Here is a 20,212-nt window from a genome sequence, read left to right on the forward strand (position 1 = left end):
TAATCCTGAGGACTGTATAGTTTCACCGAGGTATTTAAAATGGCAGACTTGTGCAATTTCACCATATTTTGTTATTAAAGGGTATTTATTTTCTGGCTGCCTTTCCATATATTGGGTTTTTTCATAAGATATCTGTAGTCCGGTTTTTTGTGTAATTTCATGTAGTTTTTCCACTGCTTGAATCGCTTCTGTTCTGTTATTGGTGATAATTGCAATATCGTCAGCGAAAGCAAGGCACTTGACTTTAATTCGGTTCTCTTTCTTGATACCAATTTGGATACCCTTTACGTGAGGTTCCCATTCCCTGATTATCTTTTCTAGAACAATATTGAAAAGGATTGGGGATAGTCCGTCCCCCTTTCAGACTCCAGATTTGATTTCGAAGGGTTCTGATACTTCGCCCATGAATTTCACTTTGGCCGTTGTTCCTGTAAGTGTCTGTTCTGTGATTTTTCGTATCTTTCGGTCGATCCCAAATTCTTCCATGATTTTAAACAGGGTTCCACGGTCCACTGAATCATATGCTTTCCTGAAGTCGATGAATGTAACTACTGTGTTTCTGCATTTCCTAATTTGTAATATTGTCTTTAAGCACCAGATCTGTTACGCACATGAGCGTCCTTTTCTGAATCCGGCCTGGTATTCACCAATTAGTATATCTGCTTGGGATTCTATCCTGTTTAAAAGCGCTTTGGAAAGGATTTTGTAAGCGACTGGGAGCAGGGAAATTCCTCTGTAATTGTTCATCTCTGTCTTGTCGCCCTTTTTGTGTAGCGGGAGAATTAGAGTGCATTTCCAGTCCTCTGGTATCTGCTCCGTTATCCATATGTCTGACATTATATGGTGTAATTTCTGCATAAGTATAGGATGGTTTAGTTTCCAGAACTCAGCAATGACCCCATCTTCTCCTGGTGCTTTGTTATTTTTCAACTGCTTGACTATCTCCATAATTTCTTCAAGATCCGGGGCATGTGAGTTTTGGTGTGTGCATACTGGAGAAGAGAAGACAAGTTTTCTCGGGGTGGTTCGCAGTTGAGGAGGGAACTGAAATATTGGGCTAAGATTTTGCAGTTATTTTTCGTGTTGGTTTCCAAAGAGCCATCGGGTTTCTTGAAGCACACGCTAGGCGCTTTGTATCCCTGTAAGTTTTCTCTGAAAGTATTATTTTTGATGAAATCCTGCTGGATTTCAGAGAGTCTGTTGTTGCCATATCCCCGTTTTTCTTTTCTAATAATTTTTTACGTCTGTTTTCGAGTTTTAAGAAAGTTCTCCCAGTTTTCTTCAGTTTTGTGACTGCTAAATTTTTTCCATGGAGTTATTCGGTTGTCGACTGCCTCATCACAGCTTGCATTCCACCAGCGATGTTTCCTGTTGCGGGGGGGTTGTCCTAATTTGAGGGCTTGCTGAATTTTCTCTGTTATTTTTTCCAGTCTGTTGATTTTTCTTGATTAATTTGCATGATGATTTTTTCTTTGTTGAGTTGCAGATATTCTGGATCTGGTTTGGTACTTTTGGGTGGCCCTTTTAGCATTCTGTTGGGTTGGAATTTTGTTTTTATTTGGAGAAGATGATGATCTGATTCAAAGACACCTTTGCGAGTTCTGATGTTTTGAATTTCTTTTATGTTTTCTTTGGAAATTGCGACATGGTCTATTTGGTATTCACGCTGTCTAAGACTGGGTGATCTCCATGTGGTTAATTTATGTGCAGGTTTTTGAAACTGGATACTCATTATTTTAAGTCCATAGTTTCTGCAGAAGTCGATTAGTTTTTCACCATTCTTGTTGGTACGTTTGTGTTTGGTGTGGGGTCCAGTGGTATCTCTGATTTTTTTTCCTTCCCTAATTGTGCGTTAAAATCGCCTACTAAGATTTTCAGATGGTGCCTAGGTACTTTATTTGTTGTTTCTTCTAGTGTTTCCCAGAAACTGTCTGTTTCAGGGTAGATTTTATTGTGGTGATTTGTGGGGGCGTGCACATTGATCAGAGTGTATGCTTTATTAGCTGATTTTACTGATAACTGGGAGACTCTTTCATTGGGAGACGTGAAGTCAATAACTGAGTCGAGTACGGAAGTGTGTACGGCGAATCCTGTTCCGAAAAGTGGTAGTTTGTCTCTTACTATTCCACTCCGTAATTGAAAACGGGAACGACGTGTGTACGTGTACCTCACCCCTCATGGAAATGTACATGTGCGTCAGAGAAAAAGACCAATAAAAAGGTGTTAGCATGTGGACGTAATGTGCTGTTCCAGTCTCTTCTGTAGCTAAGGTCCATCACCGTTCCCTTTGGATCCCTACGTAATTCGGTGCTCTCCGATAGACACGATTGAACAGCGGAGGAATGGTACTCAAGCGTCAACTTTAGGTTACAATATCTCCGGATGTAATTAACATTTTACACTGCAACAAACGGCACTGATTACGTATTTGTTTATATGTTCAGATGTGCTAACAAAACTAACGGGGTTCCATTTAAAAAAACGTATTTGTGTTAAAAAACATACTTCCGTGCATTTTTGTATGGTTTGTATTAAACAATTACACTAGCCCCTCTCCTCACGTTCGGTCTGTGGAATCGGTTCGTCAGTATTTGATGTGGTTTACGAAATATATCCAGCGGTAACGTTAGGTGACTCACAATATATATATATATATATATATATATATATATATATATATAGAGAGAGAGAGAGAGAGAGAGAGAGCTATATTGGGTGACAGTATTAGTGATTCTGAACAAAAAACATCATATAGACGTATGGCCTATTCCGAATGTTTTCCGAGATAGAACAGATTTAGTATCACTTTTGTACATTTTGCTTGAATAACTCAAGAACTGCACCCTCCAGCGAAAATTTATCACAGCCAAAAAATTGAACTATATTACATTTCCTACAATAAAATGTCCTATTTACTTTTTCTCTAGAACTAATGGTTTGTGCGAAGAGAGTGCGAGACTGTTGAAAAACTCGCTGGACGTGCATATGCTGCAGCTTACATAGTTTTTGTATGCCAATTTGAGGCAGTTTCCTGACTTGATAGACCACAAGTGTCTTGTATCAAACTGTTTGTCTCAATTCGCTCTTTACTACTCTGGTGCATATAAACAGTGACAGAAAAGGATAGCTGCTGCATATCGCACAGATGCTGACTCACAGACAGGCACAACTAAAAGACTGTCACACAATAAGCTTTCACCTAACAAGACCTTTGTCAAACATAGAAAACAGACACATGCGCACACACACACACACACACACACACACACACACACACATACACACACACACACACCGCACACATACACATACATACACACACACACACGTTACCACAGTCTCTGGCAGCTGAAGCCACTCTGCCTATCTGCGACTCAGCATCTCCAGCATAGCATGGGTAGCAGCTATTGTTTTCATAGTATTGTTACATTCCTTCATGAATTTTAGTGGCAACAGTCTGGATGATGTATATGCCCCTACTACCACTGAAAAGACTGCTGCCCCTCTTCAGGAACCACACCTTTGTCTGGCCTCTCAGAGATAACCCTCCATTCTGGTTGCACCAATGGTACAGCTATCTGTATTGCTGACACAGGCAAGCCATCCTACCAATGGCAAGGTCCGTGGTTCATGGGGGGGGGGGGGGGGGAAGGGGGTGGTATCATCTTAATAAATCAGTTTCTGACTATGGAACCTGTTGTTGCTGCTAGTCCTTCTCTTCACATTCATCCTTCAGTGTGAAACCTGTTTCCAAACAATAGATGTCTTGGCAGAGATGCAGAGTTGTTTTTAACACAAATCTGCATATGAGGCAAAGTTTGTTGTCCTAAATAAGCAGCATGTGTGACTGTGTCCTGCACAGTTTGAGCTGGGGCGTTGATGTGGCGCCAAAACCCGCCTCCTTTCATAGCTTCCTGCGACACTTTGTCTTGACAGCCCCCTGTAACTTCGTCAGGAGATTCCCACACTACCCCACTCTGATGGTTTGCCCCTTATGAGCATGATGTGTTGGGATCACACGGCGGCACCCCTGAAAAACTCTATCCATCACACTGCACATAATGGTGTATCCAAATGTTTCCACTACTTGCTTTACTCGTTTGTGATGGAGTCACAATGATGTACCAAGCACTCGTGCACAGTGATAAGACAGCAAACAGCCAGATACAACTGTTGCCTTGATTCTCGGGCTTTTTGAACGGATGCCTGGAGTTGCGGAACTGGCGGGTTGTGACATTTGTCGTGTTCAGCGTGTCGTGGAAGATGCTGAATTGTGATCTGTGACTGGTATTCATTCTTTTCCACCATAACATTACAGAGAGATGGTCTACTAATTCGATCTGCGTAAGTCAGTCTTGTTTGACAACTCTGAAAGCACCCAAGTCACCTGTTCACAATGTATCTGATGGTACATTGTTGGTATTCACTTCCCCAAACTGAGCATTGTTGTTGCTGCACTATTCTGTTCTGGCTCCTCCACTGGCATGTTATGGTACTGAGCATGGGAATTTCAATATGAACCCAAACTACATACATTTACCTTCAAACAAACAAATAGTTAGGTAATTTTATTTATCCAATATGACAATAGTAAATTTATGGTTACTACTCATAATCAAATATTAAATTCACCTTAAAGTTTTCATAAATTGATACTTGACAGCTTTGTTGTGAGTGACATCACTAATTAGTATGTTTTTGGGACCTCAAGATCATGCAAAGCGCCCTTAACATAGCAGCCTATGTAGCACCATCACACTGATGTTGGACGCTGTGCTTGCTTACAGGCAGTGTATAATTGGGTGGCAAGGGGAAAGATGATGGAGGGGAATTAGTGGATGCTCATTGTCAAAGCATGCCTCTTTCCTGGAAATAGCCCAGTTATAGATCCCCTAAATCATCACACGCACACACATTTTGCTCTCCCAATCACAACTAAGTATTTTACTGGCCAGCAAACTGACATGACCAATCGATAGGCATCCCAGAGTCAGTCATACTGTTCTCATTATCCCACTTGGCAGTAAATTAGGTTCTATATTTGTACCCCATTTGGTGCAAGGCTAATGGATCCTAAAATTAAATATCATAATTTTATTTCTTCGTCTAAATTGCCTGTATTATTGCTCTATAACAGTACAAGATACATGTGGCTCTGTCATTGGCACTATTGATCTAACTTGCCTAAAACACAACTGTAGACCCTCAAATTAAGTGACACAATCGAAAACGTCTGTATTATTGTTCTATAAAAGTACAAAACACATGTGGCTAAAATGGTACACTAAACAGGCAAGGCAGTAATAGTGGACAGTTCTTCTTATGCTTACTTGAGGCTATGTTACTGGTGGTCCAAAGATCCAACTTTCATCAATTAACATTTTAAAAACTATTCAGTTGTGGTTCCCCTCACCAAGCACCGTTTTAGGAAGAAAGAGAATAATGCTTTATGTTCTACGCTCGAAAAATACAACTCAAGTTATTGACTGGCCAATATAGCTTTTACTATTGTCATCATTGTCATTATTACTATAATTAATATTTTCGATATGAGGCCCAACTTAAATTATGTTCCACTTTTGGTACAGAAACGAACTTTCTATGTAGGTAGCAACATGTACCGACCAGAACTATGATTCCAAGGCTCTCTAAAAACGTGCCTTCCCGTAAGCAATTACCAAATGAAACGAAAATTGTACCATATTTAATTGCGATCTTCAAAAAGAAACTGTACTAAAACGGGTTTTGGAGAGATCTTTAATGTGGTGTGTCACTTAAACTGCATATTTTCGTAATACGCAAATATTACTACAAAATCCCAGAATACGACATGTTAGTTTTGCAAACCGTTATGACAGCTGCCTGGTTTGCTTCTGTCAAAGACATTCCAAATCTTCTTGCTTGCACTACTATGAGTCTTAGGAGTAGTAATGTCACTGCACAAGATTCTACACAGAGGAAAGTCCGACCTCTGTTTCACACACAAAAATTCGATCTTTGTAATAAATTGAAACAGCAATTTACAGAATCAAACGAATGTCCACATTATTCATCAAAAAAACAAGTGGCTCACTTTTGCCACTACTGTTGTAACTTACATGTTACGTACAACTCCCAAGAGTATGGTTTGACTCTGGTACTAAAGTAAAATAGCACTTTAAAGGAACAAAAAGAATTGTCTGTACTACGTGTGAAAACACATGTCTCACCCATTACCACTACCGATCTGACTTATAGGTTACGGTGCACTTGGCTACGAGTATAGTTCGATCTTTGTAGGAAAGTAAAGTAGCCCTTTAAAGAAAGTAAAAAATTGTCTGTATTTTTTTTCTGTGACAGTACAAAACACATGTGGCCCACTTCCTGGCATTTATGTTGTAACTTACAAGTTAAGGTACACTTGGCCATGACAACAGTTCCCAAAGCTACCTTTAATTAGTCAGTATTGCAATTAGCTGTATATATGAAGAGTATTGACGTACCTCTGCCAGCCTATATCCTTTGTAGAAAAGAAGTAAGCATAAAGAAAAATACCCCTGTGTCATTTTCCTGCCACCTATGCTGTCATCCATTCCCAACAGTACCCAGAGGACATTAGGAATAGGGCATGTCTATGCAGGATTCTTTCCCTTCTTCTTCTTTTTTTTTTTTTTTTTTTCAAGCATTCCATACTGTCACCATATACCAAATATGTGGATTTATGTCTTTGTGATAGTGAAGGCTGCTGTCTTGGGATGTTGAAAGTACATAAAGTACTTGTATATGTAATAAGACACAGTCAAATTGTGAAATGGTGTGAGAAAACACGTTTTCTGCAGGGCATTGAGATGAAATGCTGTATTGCATTAAATACAGAACCTAATGTGGGGACAGCAGTTGCCTGTACAATAAAGAGATATGTGAAGCACAAGTACCCACAAATCTGTGTTGGCCTTATAGCCACCCAGAAAACTTTGTTACTAGTGACAACGGGTCTCCCCTCATCAAGGCACATACTCCCCATACTGTGCTTACAATCTACATGCTTTTTGAGCAGTAAACTAACTTGATCAGCAGTGACAACGCTTTTCATTTTCGAAGCCGAGTCAAGTCTTTTGCAAGGATTTATTCGCTATTCAGTTTACTTCAAAAAAAAATATTTTGCCCACACATCCTCTGCCACTGGATATGCAGAAGAAAGATATGGCACTTTCAGTACGTTGTGCAGTTTCCTGTAATATTATGGGACCTTCTGCACGAGATAGCTGTGTATACTATCTTCTAATAGTACCCCTAGGATGTTGCCGACAACCCACACACTCACAATGTTACTGGAAAGTAGATGCCTCCAACCCTTGGGGGGCCACTTGGAATACCTGCTCAAGATAATCAGATCAGTCATGTATGAATGTCATTTAGAACACCTCCTTTAGACACCATGGCAGCCGTCCTTGGAAATTACTTCACATACCTTGTCTATATACCATTGCAACATCTCTCAAAGGACGTTTGGTACACTTGCATTAGATATCATGGCAGCCGTCCCTGAAGTCACTTGGAACACTTCCTCTAGATATGTGAGCTGTTCTTGGGATCTATTTGAAACACCTTCCCTAGATACGATTACAGCCGTCCTAGGGTGGGAGGGATTGACTTGGAACAACTTCTCTAAATACCATGGTAATTAACGTTGGGAACCACCCGGAAAACTTCTTCTATATATCATTGCAGGCTGTCTCAGTGGACGTTTGCAACACTTCCTCTAGGTATCATTGCAGCGATTCTTGAAGTTACCGGGTGATCAAAAAGTCAGTATAAATTTGAAAACTGAATAAATCACGAAATAGTGTAGATAGAGAGATACAAATTGACACACATGCTTGGAATGACATGGGGTTTTATTAGAACCAAAAAAATACAAAAGTTCAAAAAATGTCCGACATATGGCGCTTCATCTGATCGGAATAACAATAACTGGCATAACAAAGTAAGACAAAGCAAAGATGATGTTCTTTACAGGAAATGCTCAATATGTCCATCATTCCTCAACAATAGCTGTAGTCGAGGAATAATGTTGGGACAGCACTGTAAAGCATGTTATGTGAGGCATTGGTGTCGGATGTTGTCTTTCAGCATCCCTAGAGATGTCGGTCGATCACGATACACTTGCGACTTCAGGTAACCCCAAAGCCAATAATCGCACGGACTGAGGTCTGGGGACCTGGGAGGCCAAACGCGACGAAAGTGGCGGCTGAGCACACGATCATCACCAAACGACGCGCGCAAGAGATCTTTCACGCGTCTAGCAATATGGGGTGGAGCGCCATCCTGCATAAACATCCTACGTTCCAGCAGGTGTTTATCAGCCAGGCTGGGGATGATGCGATTCTGTAACATATCGGCGTACCTCTCACCCGTCACGGTAGCAGTTACAAAACCAGTATCACGCATTTCTTCGAAGAAAAAAGGCCCGATAACGGTAGATGTGGTAAATCCAGCCCATACCGTGACTTTCTCGTCGTGCAATGGAGTTTCCACGGCAGTTCTAGGATTTTCGGTAGCCCAAATTCTGCAGTTGTGGGCGTTGACAGACCCTCGGAGCGTGAAATGAGCTTCGTCGGTCCACAACACGTTACTCAACCAATCGTCATCTTCCGCCATCTTTTGAAACGCCCACACCGCAAATGCCCTCCGCTTCACTAAATCGACAGGTAACAGTTCACGATACCAATGGATTTTGTACGGATAGCATCGGAGGGTACGCCTCAGTGCCAACCAAACAGTATGGAATGCCGATGGGACGTGCGACTGCACGAGCGCTGACTTCCCCATGCATAGACGAACCCGCTACAGCCTCCATTTCTTCCTGAACTGTCTCAGCAGCATTACGCCTTGTGCTCGGTCGGTCACTACGGGGTATATCGTCTAAACAACCCGTGGCTTCGAACTTCAAAATCATTCTCGCCACAGCTGCATTTGTCAATGGACCTTTACTCGTTCGAATCCCCTTCCTATGGCAATAGGAACGTAACCCTAAACTAGCACATTCCCCATTCTGATAATACGGCTTCACTAAAAGCGCCTTTTCAGGTAACGTCAACATGCTACGACTGCTGGCGCATCTAATTCTCTCTCTCATTACAGCTCCTTTTATACATGATTATCATGCGCAGTCACCGACGTTTTTCTGTCCAGCGCCATCTGTCGGACATTTTGTGAACTTTGTTTTTTTTTTTTTGTTGTTGTAATAAAACGTGATGTCATTCCAAGCATGTGTGTCAATTTTTACCTCTCTATCTACATTATTCCGTGGTTTATTAAGTTTTCAAATTTATACTGACTTTTTGATCACCCAGTACTTTGAACACCTCCTGTCCTTACAAGGCTATCTGGAACACCATCTGCGGATACCATGTCAGCTTCCCCTGAGCTCAGGTATGGCACCACCTCTATATATAATGAGAGCAACCTCTCTCAAGAGAGAGAGGGGGTGGTTGCATGTGGAATACTTCTTATGGATACTCTGGTAGCCTTCCGTGGTAGTCACTTGGCACAACTGCTCTAGATATGATGACAGACATCTTTCCTAACCTCTTCAAACATCTATACGTACTGCAATAGCTGTAGGAATACCTCCCCAACTTACCTCGACAGCTGTCCTAAGAGGTGCCAGTTGGAACACCTTGTCTAGTTACATTGCAATCTTTCTATGGAGGAACACTCCGAAATTCCTTCACCAGGGAAGACAAATGGAATATTCCAGAATTTGAAACACGAACAGCTGCTAGCATGAGTTTCTTAGAAGTAGATACCTTAGGGGTTGCGAAGCAACTCAAATCGCTTGATACTGGCAAGTCTTCAGGTCCAGATTGTATACCGATTAGGCCCCTTTCAGATTACGCTGATACAATAGCTCCCTACTTAGCAATAATATACAACCGCTCGCTCACCGATAGATCTGTACCTACAGATTGGAAAATTGCGCAGGTCGCACCAGTGTTTAAGAAGGGTAGTAGGAGTAATCCATCGAACTACAGACCTATATCATTGACGTCGGTTTGCAGTAAGGTTTTGGAGCATATACTGTATTCAAACATTATGAATCACCTCGAAGGGAACGATCTATTGATACGCAATCAGCGCGGTTTCAGAAAACATCGTTCTTGTGCAACACAGCTAGCTCTTTATTCGCACGAAGTAATGGCCGCTATCGACAGGGGATCTGAAGTTGATTCCGTATTTATAGATTTCCGGAAAGCTTTTGACACCGTTCCTCACAAGTGACTTCTAATCAAGCTGTGGGCCTATTGGGTATCGTCTCAGTTGTGCGACTGAATTCGTGATTTCCTGTCAGGAAGGTCGCAGTTCGTAGTAATAGATGGCAAATCACTGAGTAAAACTGAAGTGATATCAGGTGTTCCCCCGGGGAAGCGTCCAGGGACCTCTGCTGTTCCTGACCTATATAAATGACCTGGGTGACAATCTGAGCAGTTCTCTTAGGTTGTTCGCAGATGATGCTGTAATTTACCGTCTAGTAGGGTCATCCGAAGACCAGTATCAGCTGCAAAGCGATTTATAAAATATTACTGTATGGTGTGGCAGGTGGCAGTTGACGCTAAATAACGAAAAGTGTGAGGTGATCCACACGAGTTCCAAAAGAAGTCCGTTGGAATTCGATTACTCGATAAATAGTACAATTCTCAAGGCTGTCAATTCAACTAAGTACCTGGGTGTTAAAATTACGAACAACTACAGTTGGGAAGACCACATAGATAATATTGTGGGGAAGGCGAGCCAAAGGTTGCGTTTCTTTGGCAGGACACTTAGAAGATGCAACAAGTCCACTAAAGAGACAGCTTACACTACACTCGTTCGTCCTCTGTTAGAATATTGCTGCGCGGTGTGGGATCCTTACCAGGTGGGATTGACGGAGGACATCGAAAGGGTGCAAAAAAGGGCAGCTCGTTTTGTACACTCCTGGAAATGGAAAAAAGAACACATTGACACCGGTGTGTCAGACCCACCATACTTGCTCCGGACACTGCGAGAGGGCTGTACAAGCAATGATCACACGCACGGCACAGCGGACACACCAGGAACCGCGGTGTTGGCCGTCGAATGGCGCTAGCTGTGCAGCATTTGTGCACCGCCGCCGTCAGTGTCAGCCAGTTTGCCGTGGCATACGGAGCTCCATCGCAGTCTTTAACACTGGTAGCATGCCGCGACAGCGTGGACGTGAACCGTATGTGCAGTTGACGGACTTTGAGCGAGGGCGTATAGTGGGCATGCAGGAGGCCGGGTGGACGTACCGCCGAATTGCTCAACACGTGGGGCGTGAGGTCTCCACAGTACATCGATGTTGTCGCCAGTGGTCGGCGGAAGGTGCACGTGCCCGTCGACCTGGGACCGGACCGCAGCGACGCACGGATGCACGCCAAGACCGTAGGATCCTACGCAGTGCCGTAGGGGACCGCACCGCCACTTCCCAGCAAATTAGGGACACTGTTGCTCCTGGGGTATCGGCGAGGACCATTCGCAACCGTCTCCATGAAGCTGGGCTACGGTCCCGCACACCGTTAGGCCGTCTTCCGCTCACGCCCCAACATCGTGCAGCCCGCCTCCAGTGGTGTCGCGACAGGCGTGAATGGAGGGACGAATGGAGACGTGTCGTCTTCAGCGATGAGAGTCGCTTCTGCCTTGGTGCCAATGATGGTCGTATGCGTGTTTGGCGCCGTGCAGGTGAGCGCCACAATCAGGACTGCATACGACCGAGGCACACAGGGCCAACACCCGGCATCATGGTGTGGGGAGCGATCTCCTACACTGGCCGTACACCACTGGTGATCGTCGAGGGGACACTGAATAGTGCACGGTACATCCAAACCGTCATCGAACCCATCGTTCTACCATTCCTAGACCGGCAAGGGAACTTGCTGTTCCAACAGGACAATGCACGTCCGCATGTATCCCGTGCCACCCAACGTGCTCTAGAAGGTGTAAGTCAACTACCCTGGCCAGCAAGATCTCCGGATCCGTCCCCCATTGAGCATGTTTGGGACTGGATGAAGCGTCGTCTCACGCGGTCTGCACGTCCAGCACGAACGCTGGTCCAACTGAGGCGCCAGGTGGAAATGGCATGGCAAGTCGTTCCACAGGACTACATCCAGCATCTCTACGATCGTCTCCATGGGAGAATAGCAGCCTGCATTGCTGCGAAAGGTGGATATACACTGTACTAGTGCCGACATTGTGCATGCTCTGTTGCCTGTGTCTATGTGCCTGTGGTTCTGTCAGTGTGATCATGTGATGTATCTGACCCCAGGAATGTGTCAATAAAGTTTCCCCTTCCTGGGACAATGAATTCACGGTGTTCTTATTTCAATTTCCAGGAGTGTATTATCACGTAATAGGGGAGAGAGTGTGGCAGATATGATACGCGAGTTGGGATGGAAGTCATTAAAGCAAAGACGTTTTTCGTCACGGCGAGATCTATTTACGAATTTTCAGTCACCAACTTTCTCTTCTGAATGCGAAAATATTTTGTTGAACCCAACCTACATAGGTAGGAATGATCATCAAAATAAAATAAGAGGAATCAGAGCTCGAACAGAAAGGTTTAGGCGTTCGTTTTTCCTGCGCGCTGTTCGGGAGTGGAATGGTAGAGAGATAGTATGATTGTGGTTCAATGAACCCTCTGCCAAGCACTTAAATGTGAATTGCAGAGTAATCTTGTAGATGTAGACATATTGTGGTTATAGAAATTTACTGTGTGTGGTGGTTTAGAGTAAGAATTGAATGGCCTCTCATATGGAGACTGCCCATTTCCTGACCTGTTCATTGATGTCATTTGGTACTCACATTTACTGGGATCAGTACCACTGTTTGATCCTAGTGTTCCAAACTCTCCCTATACATATGAAGTTTTCCAAGAGATGGTCAGCAGCTAAGTCTCAGATGTGAGTTCTGAAGCAGGGAAGGGTCCCTGTGCAGCACGTCCAGTCAGTTGACGATCCCCCTGTGGCTGCCCTCAGCGCTGATCGAGTCGCGCGGCCTGGCGCCGCTCCAGAGGCTCCTGAAGGAGGACCTGGGCGGCTGGCCCGTCGTGGAGGGCGACTCGTGGGACGAGGCGGGCTTCGACTGGCTGCGCAGCATCCACCGCTTCCGCAGGGCTGGCCACAGCACCGACTACTTCCTCAAATTCTCCGTGGGCACAGACTACAGAAACTCCACGCGCCGCTCCATCATTGTAAGTACTGCCGTGCTCGCACTCCAGTGGCTATGTAGCATTAGGGTTAGGAGTTTGGTTCAACCTGCATAGTAAACGTAAATTCTATAGCAGTATGTATTTTTCACACTCGAAGTTATAACTGTGTGAGCCATACCTGCAAGGCTTATGGACTAATCATCTACATCTACATCTCCATCTGTATCTATACTGTGCAAAACACAGTGATGTGCATGACAGAGGATACAACCCACTGTACCATTTATTGGGGTTTCTTCCCTTTCCATTCATGTATGGAGCATGAGAAGAATAGGATTGAATGCCTCAGTGTGTGCAGTAATTATTCTGATCTTATCCTCATGATCCCTATGTGAGTAATACATGAGGGGTTGTAGCATATCCCTAGAATCATCATTTAAAGCTGGGTTTTGAATCTTTGTTAACAAATTTTCTCAGGATATTTTACGTCTGTTTTCAATTCAGTTCCTTCAGTGTCTCTGTGTTACACCTCCATGGTTCAACCAACCTTTGATCATTCATGCTGCCCTTATCTCTATACGTTCAATAACCCCTGTTAGTCCTGTTTGGTATGGGTCCTACACACTTGAGTAACATTCTAGAGCCAGCCACGTGAGAGTTTTGTAAGCAAGCTCCTTTGCAAAGTTATTGAAATTTCCCAGTATTCTACCAATAAACCAAAGTCAACCACCTCCTTTACCCACGACTCAACCGTTGTCATGATTCCATTTCTAATCCCTACCCAGTGTTACACCCAGGTACTTGTACGAGCTGGTCGATTCCGACAGTGATTCATTGATATTATAGTTATAGGACACTACATTTTCTTCTGTTTGTGGTGTGCACTATTTTACATTCTGAACATTTAACGATAGCTTCCAGTCTTTGCACCACTTTGAAATCTTATCAAGATCTGACTGAAAATTTATGCAGCTTCCTTCAAACAGTACTTCGATATAGATAACTGCATCACCTGCAAAAAGTTTGAGCTTACTATAAATATTGTCTGCCATGTCATTAATACACATTATGAACAGCAAGGGTCCCAACTCACTTCCCTGGGGTACACCCAAAGTTACTTCTACATCTGACGATGACTCTCCATCTGAAATAACACACTGCGCCCTCTCTACCAAAAAGTTCTCAATCCAGTCGCAAATTTCACTTGATATGCCATATGGTCAAACTTTTGACAATAAGCGTAGCTTTTGTACTGAGTCAAATGCTTTTTGGAAATCAATAAATACTGCATCTAAGTGACTGCCTTGATCCAAAGCTTTCGGTATTTTATGTGACAAAAGTGCAAGTTGGGTTTCACATGATCGATGTTTTTGCAATTCGCCGTGATTGGCATTTAGGAGGTCATGCTGTTCATGATACCTCATTATGTTCGAGCTCAGAACATGTTCTAAGATTTTACATCAGATCGACGTCAGGGATATTGGACGGTAGTTTTGTGGCTCCGTTCTACTTCCCTTCTTGTAAACAGGTCTGATCTTTGCTTTCGTCCAAGAACTGGGCACTTTTTTTCCGGAGGGATCTACGACAGATCATAATTAGCAGATGGGATAACTCAGCCGCAAATTCAGTACAGTATCTGACAGGGATCCCATCAAGCCCTGGGGCTTTGTTCGTGTTTAATGATATAAGCTGCTTTTCAACGCCACTGGCACTAATACTTATTTCATTCACCTTTGTAGTAGCACAAGGATTGAATTGGGGCAGTTGTGCTGGGTTTTCCTTTGGAAAGGAGCATTTGAAAACGGAGTTAAGTATTTCAGCTTTTGCCTTGATACCCTCAATTTTAGGTCTTGCCTCCTTCGCTAAGGGCTGGACACAAACGTTTGTGCCACAAACCGCCTTTACATATGACCATCGAAACTTCTATCAAAACCTTTAGGTCTAGAAAATATATAATTCGTGTTCCTGTAATTATCCTGCCACATATAAATCAAGAAACATAAATACAGCATCTACACTGTTTCTTTCAATGGCAAAATCTTCGCCTTTAAAAAAATTTAACAACACTGCACACCCATGTTAAATATAATTATATATTTATTATGATGGTGTATTTTCTGAATTGGAACTAAGACTGTTCACTTAATGTGATGCAGGATACAGGTGTTCCGACGCTTTCAGAACACGTGTCCAAGAAGTTTCTCGGGATGTGCGTATGTAGCAGTCAATATGTAGCTACGGACACCCTGTGTTTGATGTAATTAGAGGATATAATACTATACTGTTGTTATCAAATAAAACATAAAATCTGCAGGTTAATCATACAAATAAAAGCTAGTATGAATTCTCAGCAAATGATAGTTAAACCATGAATTTAAAGGGCTTAATAATGCCAAACTACGTGTGTTGATGTAAACAAAGTGTGTTCGTGTGTTGGAAAATTGTGTTTTCTGAGGCTCCCTGCTCCCAGCTTCAGGAAGCACCTAAAGAAGATTGCGAATTATATGACTGAAGGAAGGAACGATGGAAGGAAGATTGGGTTTAATGTCCCGTCAACATCGAGGTCATTAGAGATGGAGCGGAAGCTCGGATTGTGTCAAGAATGGTGAAGGAAATCAGCTGTGCCCTTTCAAAGGAACCCTCACGGAATCTGCGTGGAGCGATTTAGGGATATCATGGGGAACCTAAATTTGGATGTCCGGACGCAGGTTCAAACCGTCGTCCTCCCAAATGCGGGCCCAGTGTGCTGACCACTGTGCCACCTCGCTTGGCACGTAGTCGAAGTATCGTGTAAGTCCGGCGCGGATTACCGACAGAGAAAACACGATTTTCCAAGATGACAACACCTCACTGGGAAAGCCTGCAAACCTGCAAAGTATATATATACCTCGAAAATCTAATAATTCAGTACAAGTAAGCCATGTTTTGAATATATTAGAGGAAGCAGAAACTGTTAGATATAAAAAAAGGAAATACACAGTTCACATTGAATAATCAACTAGGATTGAAGCACAATAGCATTCTGGCTAACTTTATATCTTTATTTGGTTAAGTATTAGTATTTACTGAAATTCAGTATTATTCTGGCTTGTAAAGAGAGTGACCCAACAGTTAAAAGTACATAATGTCATATTATACACACGATAGTTTCCATTGCACCAGGCACTTAGTCCATCTTAATCGTTTACGGGTGCTGCTTCTACAGTTACCAATACTGGGTTGCCCTGCCATCCCACTAGTGAGAAACTGCCACCTTCTACCAGTCCACTAGGTAAATTGCGTTGTGCCCCTACTAAGCACAGTACTGGCGAGTGTTTTATAGCTTTTCTTAAAAAAAAATTTGTGCCTTCTCACGATACAATATTTTTTCCTTTTTTATACATTGAAGCGACAAAAATCTACATCTACATTTATACTCCGCAAGACACCCAACGGTGTGTGGCGGAGGGCACTTAACGTGCCACTGTCATTACCTCCCTTTCCTGTTCCAGTCGCGTATGGTTCGCGGGAAGAACGACTGGCGGAAAGCCTCTGTGCGCGCTCGAGTCTCTCTAATTTTACATTCGTGATCTCCTCGGGAGGTATAAGTAGGGGGAAGCAATATATTCGATACTTCATCCAGAAAGGCACCCTCTCGAAACCTGGACAGCAAGCTACACCGCGATGCAGAGCGCCTCTCTTGCAGAGTCTGCCACTCGAGTTTGCTAAACATCTCCGTAATACTATCACGCTTACCAAATAACCCTGTGACGAGACGCGCCGCTCTTCTTTGGATCTTCTCTATCGCCTCCGTCAACCCGAGCTGGAATGGATCCCACACTGATGAGCAATACTCAAGTATAGGTCGAACGAGTGATTTGTAAGCCACCTCCTTTGTTGATGGACTACATTTTCTAAGGACTCGCCCAACGAATCCCAACCTGTTACCCGCCTTACCAACAATTTATTTTATATGCTCATTCCACTTCAAATCGTTTCGTACGCATACTCCCAGATATTTTACAAAAGTAACTGCTACCAGTGTTTGTTCCGCTATCATATAATCATACAATAAAGGATCCTTCTTTCTATGTATTCGCAATACATTACATTTGTCTATGTTAAGGGGCAGTTGCCACTCCCTGCACCAAGTGCCTATCCGCTGCAGATCTTCCTGCATTTCGCTACAATTTTCTAATGCTGCAACTTCTCTGTATACTACAGCATCATCCGCGAAAAGCCGCACGGAACTTCCGACACTATCTACTAGGTCATTTATATATATTGTGAAAAGCAATGGTCCCATAACACTCCCCTGTGGCACGCCAGAGGTTACTTTAACGTCTGTAGACGTCTCTCCATTGAGAACAACATGCTGTGTTCTGTTTGCTAAAAGCTCTTCAATCCAGCCACACAGCTGGTCTGATATTCCGTAGGCTCTTACTTTGTTTATCAGGCGGCAGTGCGGAACTGTATCGAACGCCTTCCGGAAGTCAAGGAAAATGGCATCTACCTGGGAGCCTGTATCTAATATTTTCTGGGTCTCGTGAACAAAAGCGAGTTGGGTCTCACACGATCGCTGTTTCCGGAATCCGTATTGATTCCTACAGAGTAGATTCTGGGTTTCCAGAAACGACATGATACGCGAGCAAAAAACATGTTCTAAAATTCTACAACAGATCGACGTCAGAGATATAGGTCGATAGTTTTGCGCATCTGCTCGACGACCCTTCTTGAAGACTGGGACTACCTTTGCTCTTTTCCAATCATTTGGAATCTTCCGTTCCTCTATCATGGGATAGCGGTATGTACTTATACAGATGGCTGTAGTAACGCGTCCATGAGGTATAAACGGGCATTGCACTGACGGATCTGTCATTTGCATACAGGTGATTCATGGTCACATGACAGGATTAACAGACTTTCAAAGTGGAATGCTAGTGGGAGCTAGACACATGGGACATTTTATTTGGGAAATCGTTACGGAATTCAATACTCCGTGATCCACAGTGTCAAGAGTGTGTCGAGAATACCAAATTTGAGGCATGACCTCCCACCACTAACAACGCAGTGGCCGACAGCCTTCACTTAACGACCGAGAGCAGTGGTGTCAGTGCTAACAGACAAGCAACACTGCGTGACATAACAGCAAAAACAATGTGGGACCTACGACGAATGTATTCATTAGGACAGTGCGGCGAAATTTTGCATTAATGGGCTGTGGCAGCAGACTAAACATGCGATTGCCATTCCTAACACAAAGTCGCATGCGGCGCCTTTTCTGGACTCGTGACCATTACGATTGGACCCTAAACGATTGGAGAACTGTAGCCTTCTCAGGTGATTCCCGATTTCAGCTGGTAAGAGCTGATGGTAGTGTTCGAATGAGCCGCAGACCCTACGAAACCATGGACCTAAGTTGTCGAAAAGGCGCTATGTAAGTTGGTAGTGGCTCCATAACAGTTCAAATGGTTCAAATGGCTCCGAGCACTATGCGACTTAACTTCTAAGGTCATCAGTCGCCTAGAACTTAGAACTAATTAAACCTAACTAACCTAGGGACATCACACACATCCATGCCCGAGGCAGGATTCGAACCTGCGACCGTAGCGGTCTCCCGGTTCCAGACTGTAGCGCCCAGAACCGCACAGCCACTCCGACCGGCTCCATAACAGTGTGGGCTATGTTGACATGGAATGGACTGGGTCCTCTGGTCCTTCTAAACCGGTCATTGAGGGGACGTGGTTATTTTCTGCTACCTGGAGACTATCTGCAGCCATTCGTGGAATTCATGTTCTCAAACAACAACGCCATGTCACCGAGCCGCAATTGTGAATGGTTTGAAGAACATTGTGGACAATTTGAGCATATGATTTGGTCACGCAGATCGCCCAGCACGAATCGCCTCGAACGTTTATGGGACATAACTGAGAGGTCAGTTCATGCACAAAATCCGGCATTGGCAACACTTTCGCAATTATAAAGAGCTATAGAGGCAGCTCGCTGCTGCGGACTTCCAACGACTTGCTGAAACCATGCCATGCCGAGTTGCTGCACTGTGCCGGTCAAAAGGGTATCTGACACAATATTGGGAGCTATCCCATGACTACTGTCACCTCAGGGTATGTAGGCAAATCTCGAAACAAGCGTTTATAACTACGTGGCCGACCCTCCAACAATTTTAATGAAATTTATGGATCACATCTCGGTCACCCTTATTTTACCAATGAAATATAGACCGTATTTGCTCAACAATATATCTTTACTAGGAGCGCTGGGTACACCTATGACCCTTCAACATTGTGCGTATATTTTAGATATCACCTTTAATAATTATAATGAACCACAAAGTCGAGACATTGTGCATTACTCTTTACTATGTAGGTTGTACATGATGATTGTCCATAAAACTGGTTGTGAGCCAATAAAACAATTTTATCTGGTGACAGCACAGTCTTCTTACCCTCATGCCCTTCAGCAGGTGCAGGTACCCACAAGAGAAAATACTTTGTTAAATCCTGAACATGTAGTAATGTTTTTATAAATAACAAAGAATCATTAGATCTAACAAACTAATCAAAGAGAATTAATTTAGAGAAAGTTAAAATTTGGACTAAGGTAGTCTACATAAGGAACTGAAACAATGTCACCATACCCCCACCCTACTGTCCACCTCACTCCCTGTCTGTCTCTCTCTCTTTCTCTCTCTCTCTCTCCCTGAATCTCCGGCTCTTCTTTTCACACCCTCTCCCTCCCTGTCTCTTCCTCTCTTCGACTGTACTTTCACCACCACTTCTTTTTCTGCAGCTTCAATACATGCTGACCCTTTCTTTCTGTTTCCACAGCTGGATCAGGCATCACTGGGGCTGAACCGCGAATTTCTCGTGAAGGGTCCCACGGACAAACTCGTGGATGCCTACTACAAGTACCAGGTGGACCTGGCAGTTCTTCTGGGTGCCAACAGGACTCGGGCTGAGCACGAGCTCAGACAGTCCCTCGAGTTTGAGACAGCTCTGGCCAATGTGAGTACGAGGTGGAGGGTACAGTTTG

At 43.5% G+C, this 20,212-nt stretch overlaps 1 protein-coding gene across 1 annotated transcript in view; it reads left to right on the top strand.

Annotated features, from left to right (window-relative positions):
- Positions 1-20,212, top strand: part of LOC126427352 (neprilysin-2-like) — a 292,261-nt gene that overhangs the window by 162,056 nt on the left and 109,993 nt on the right. The window contains exons 6-7 of the mRNA XM_050089684.1: positions 13,011-13,225; positions 20,008-20,184. Of these exons, the coding sequence (XP_049945641.1) occupies positions 13,011-13,225; positions 20,008-20,184 (392 nt within the window). The remainder of the gene's footprint in view (positions 1-13,010; positions 13,226-20,007; positions 20,185-20,212) is intronic.

The sequence above is a fragment of the Schistocerca serialis genome, chromosome 11 (assembly GCF_023864345.2).
Source record: "Schistocerca serialis cubense isolate TAMUIC-IGC-003099 chromosome 11, iqSchSeri2.2, whole genome shotgun sequence".
In the NCBI taxonomy this organism is placed as follows: Eukaryota; Metazoa; Arthropoda; class Insecta; order Orthoptera; family Acrididae; genus Schistocerca; species Schistocerca serialis.